At 39.3% G+C, this 4,779-nt stretch overlaps 1 protein-coding gene across 1 annotated transcript; it reads right to left on the bottom strand.

Moving 5' to 3' along the window:
• Positions 1-515: 515 nt before the first annotated feature.
• On the bottom strand, positions 516-4,182 carry LOC149812416 (uncharacterized). The gene is made up of 11 exons (XM_089993697.1): positions 4,055-4,182; positions 3,786-3,854; positions 3,605-3,691; positions 3,381-3,497; positions 2,665-3,162; positions 2,162-2,556; positions 1,950-2,049; positions 1,521-1,580; positions 1,335-1,418; positions 1,121-1,237; positions 516-935 (listed from the first exon to the last, which is right to left on the bottom strand). Exons 1-11 carry the CDS (start codon positions 4,097-4,099, stop codon positions 630-632), a joined length of 1,878 nt encoding a protein of 625 aa, XP_089849823.1. The 5' UTR covers positions 4,100-4,182; the 3' UTR covers positions 516-629.
• Between the last annotated feature and the right edge of the window lie 597 nt (positions 4,183-4,779).

Raw genomic sequence — 4,779 nt, 5'->3', positions numbered from 1 at the left:
TGTTCTTGAGTTGTTTTCGGTTCCCATCCATGAATTTTAACAGGGTGAAAGTTTCTATGCTTCTGGCTTCGTTCACTAAGAGTGATGGTATGGTTGCCACAATGGTTCAACATAATTTTTACAGTGGCAATGCTTCCCTAACAAAGCCAATGAGTCCTTTTGGAGTAAAGCACCAGACATACAAAAAAAAAAAAAACTTGTATGACCCACAGACTTTTAGCATCCAGCTTGTTCAGTATAACCCAATCATGCCCCCAATAGTTTATGGTTTGGATGTTTGGTCAGGAAAACGAAGGATGACACATCGATACGGTTGCAGATACGGGACATGACCATTTTTATGTAATTTTTAATATGACTTACATAATGAGAGTCGAAATAGAGTATCCGTGTGACACCGAAGGAGTCCATTTTTTGGATTGTCCCATGTGTTTCCACATGAGCACAAAAAACTTGGTGTACAGACATCAGTGGCTTGTGTTGCCTAGGCAATTTGAAAAGGAAGAAAATTTCAGTTTGAAAATCAAAGAATCATGTATTTTTTGCATTTGTTATACTGTGTACAGGTCTTACATCCAAACCCTGAAACCCATGTAATTTGTGGTGAAAGAAGAGGGGAGGGTAGGTTTTCATGTTGCTAAAAGATACCTAAAACTGAACTTGTATGGCATTATTTGTACTGCCTGAGACAGGGACTCCTTTCTCCCTCTCTCAAGGCACTTGACTGCTTCCTTCCTCAATACACTTGGTAATTGCAGGCAGATCCAGTCTAGTAATGAGTCTACATCCTTTGCAAAATCAAGAAGATACCAGTCCAGCAGCTTGGGTATGACCAACTTGTGATTCTTAGTGGAAATGCCAATGACTGCCTGCAGGTACTCTCTCTTTGCTGCTTCAAGTTCGTCTTCGACTTTCATGGCTGTGTAGACACGCACCTTTTATCAATAACAATCAATTTGTCAGTAAAATTGAACTTGTTTCTAAAACTGTGCTGTATAATCAGCACGAATGAAACACAAACAAATCGTAACCATTCTGTACTTTGGAAAAAAGATATGTGAAAATCGGCATTGTGCAAACCATGAATTCAAAAGGAGTCTAAACCACTTGGGTTGCTTACCGCAGGAGAAGACCAACTTCCACAGGAGAGCGCAAATGTGACCAAGGGTTCAGGCCAATCTAACCCAAAAATGCTTCGCATCGTCCCCTCATCATTTCTTCCACCTTTTGAGTGGGTCTAACAATTACAGGAGAAAATTTGACAACAATAATCAATCAACCAGTTAAAATGGTGTATCAGCGTTCAAAATTGAGCATAACATAAACAAGCTTACATGCTTTGAATGATAAGGCAGCCTCAAGATGAAATGTTCAATCGTCAACGCATTCAGCATGTGGCCACCAACATTAAGAACTGCCTGCAACAGTATTATGGGTTCATGAACACCTAATTTTATCTGCTACACCTCATCCTTACTGGCTGAGAATTGCAAATTCCAAAGGATGTAGTAAAGACATACCTTACGCATTAATCCAACAACTTTGTGAGGGCTATCAGGTATTCCATGCTCTAGAAATGACTGCATAGGGCCAAATGTTTTACAAGTTTAATGATCAACACAATAATGAATTAGGTGCAATCCATGTCAACAACTTCTATGCCAACAAATGCACCATGGGATGCAAAATATCAGGTAAAAAGGTGTACAGATCATACAAGAACTTAAGCATCACCATTATGTAAAAATCAGATTCAGTATATTTCTTCACTTGCTAATGCACCATCATATTTGAGATAAGTAGAACAACAAAAATGCAATATCAGATTAAATATATCAAACAAAAACAGATGGAAGTAAACAAACAGATGCAGAAAACATTCTTCAGAGAATGAACAATCTAAACTAGAATCAAAGTCCTAAAACAGATACATATAGCAATTCACATACATTCATCATGCATGAATTGTAGGTGTTAATCCAAAACGCCAACTTCTGCTGATGGGTAAGTCCCCGGAGATCCACCGACTCAAGCTTGACAAGAAGTTGCCTGAAAGCAATGTAGAAGGATTACTTGTGTGCCTCTGATAATATATATTTCTAGAACTACTTGAAAACAAAGGAACACAAGCATAACAGTTCATCTCTGCGTTGCAGCTTACTTCAGCCTACAGATTAGGTGAGCAGCATCAGAAACCCTGTTTAGATCAATTGAGCTTGCTGAAATTTCACTGAGATACTTATATCGACCAACATCCCTTTCTCCAAATTCAGCACAGATACCATAAGGGTCTCGAACCTCTAACTGTTCTGATGATCTCATGTTGATACCAGCATTATCCCCTGCACTTGCATCAGGGGGAGCAATTCTAGAAACAACTGATGAGCTATCAGAGTCTTTTGCAGCAGATTGTGCGACCAACTTCATGAAAATGTTCAGCAAGCACCTGAGAATATCCTCAGAGAGCTTAGCAGGTTCAGTGGTATCTTCCTCTGAGACTGTACCCACATTGGCTATGGACTGGTCGGATTTTCCATGGGAGACATCAAATTCCGGCTGGAGTAATAAAAAAAATAAAACAAACACAGATTCAGTACAACAAAAGAAAGCCAATAATACTCATCAATTGTGATTCTTCCTCTTACACACAGGGCAACCATATACCTGTATCTTAGTTACAATTTCTTGTTTCTTCGCAGACCTCGGTTCATTAGATGCTTGTTTCACAAACATCCTTGGCCTTGAAACTTTCTGTGGTGATTGTTTGCTCCTGGTAGAATTGGAATGCAACTGATTCTCCTTCCCATCCAAACAAGACTCTTTGTTCAATGCCAGCTTCCCTGTAACCGATCCATTTGTACAAAACCCACTTCGATTTGATTCAGAACCCATGGATGATTGGCGCAACAAAGAATTCTTGATCGTTTTCACCGCAGAAGCATTTGGGCTTCCTTCAGAGGAGGATTGCTCTGACTTGACAGGTTTACTTGGAGAGAGGTTCACCGATTCTGCCGTACCACTCTCAATATGTTTCTTGGACGATGACGATGATGATATATAAACGGCTTCCTGATACAATTCTTGTCTAAAATTCACAACCTGCTCTTCGAGCCGAACAACCTCCTCCTCCAAAACAGCAACTTCCGCAAGGAGCTCTAATGTCTGAAAATTTCATTACCAATCACTCCAAATCAATTTCTGTTGCCAGTTGTATCCTTTTCAAAGAGATTAATCAGAGTATAGGCAGATTCAAAAGTAACAGTAGATCATAAAAGAGACTAACGAATCAAATTGGGAAACAGATTTTTCTTGGTGCATCATTTAATAGCAAACATAAATCAGTTTATGCAGAAAAGTTAAAAAAAAAAATCATGGCTCACATATTGAGGAAGGTAAGGAGGAAGACGAGGCAGAGCACCCAATGGTCTGGTGAAGGCTCTCTCTAGTGCTCTGTGAACATTTTCTTCGTGTCTAAGCCTTTTCTTTAATTTATCTACCTACAGAATTGTAGCCAACAATAAAAAAAAAAACTTCAAAATTTTTACAAAAAATAACATTCCCACAAAAATTAAATGAAGAAAACAAAAAGAATCAACGTTCATACATCTTGTTGCAGTGCTAGTTTTCTCTCTTTGCTAAAGCTCCTCCCCACATTCCCTTTCTGTGCCATTCTAGAGCCCCCGATATCCATCTTCTCCATGAAAACAAGCAACCAGGATGAGAAAAACACATCAAAGGATCAAACCCACTTCTGAAAAACCTGATTCAGTGCCAAAGGTGCATACTTTTTCACACTTAGCTGGTGTTTCCATATTCTGCAATGAAGTCTTGAATCGGGTATTCATCTTTATTCCCTGAAACAAGAAAAAAAACGTTTGGCAACACATGAAGGGTGGCAGGGGATTGGAGGTGGTGGAATAAAGAAAAGGTGCAAGAAAAACAAACACAAGAATTCAAAGTTGAAGTCCATTCCAGTAACAGCAAAGCCATCCATTGATTCAAAAGGATCTAAGAAAAATAAAAGCATAAAGGAGGGAAGCCCCTAGTGAGAGACCTTGTTGGGCTTTGAAGACTCTTCATTTCCCATCTCTCTACCCATCAGACTCTGGTAAATGGCAACCACACCACACTTGGGCTCTCATGCCCACCTACCCCACTCTCTCTCTCAGACTTGCTGTCCCCTTAAAAGACCACCACCTTAACTAAAAGATTTAGAGAGAGAGAGAGAGAGATGAAAATGGGTGTATTGTTTACTTGTTTTTAATTTTTAATTTTTGGAAAAAAATGCTGGCAATTTTCCTTTTCTCTTTTTGGTTCGGGTGGGTTCGGATAGACTTGGGAGATGGGTTCGTGTGGGCCTGGCTCAGTCTGCTTTTTCTCTTGCTTCCCTTCCTTTTCCTTGTTCACTTTAATGACATGCCTCGCGTTTCCATCATGAAGAAGCATGAGATATTATCTTTCTCTTTGGTTTTTCAGTAATTCTTACATTAATATATTTTGCCTTCTGCATTGTTACTGATGCTTTCTAAAATGCCCTTATTTTTTCCCATTATGTGAATAAAAATGTTTGGTTAACCTTTTTTTCTCTTGGAAAAGAGTTTCCCCGGTTCCATCATTCAGTCTCTGTTCAAATCAGGCTTGAATTTTCAATGACAAAAAATCTGATGTTCAGTTTGTGTGTCACTGGGGGAAGCGTTCTATGCTGCTTGTGTGGTTTGGACTAAGGAGGACATTTCCTGACTGGGGTTCCGACTGCTAGGACCTTTTGTTAATGTTGTT

This window comes from Nuphar pumila, chromosome 17, assembly GCF_984573655.1.
Source record: "Nuphar pumila chromosome 17, dmNupPumi1.hap1.1, whole genome shotgun sequence".
NCBI classification, from domain to species: Eukaryota; Viridiplantae; Streptophyta; class Magnoliopsida; order Nymphaeales; family Nymphaeaceae; genus Nuphar; species Nuphar pumila.
Note: the sequence above shows the minus strand (reverse complement) of the source record. Positions and strands in the feature narration are given on the sequence as shown.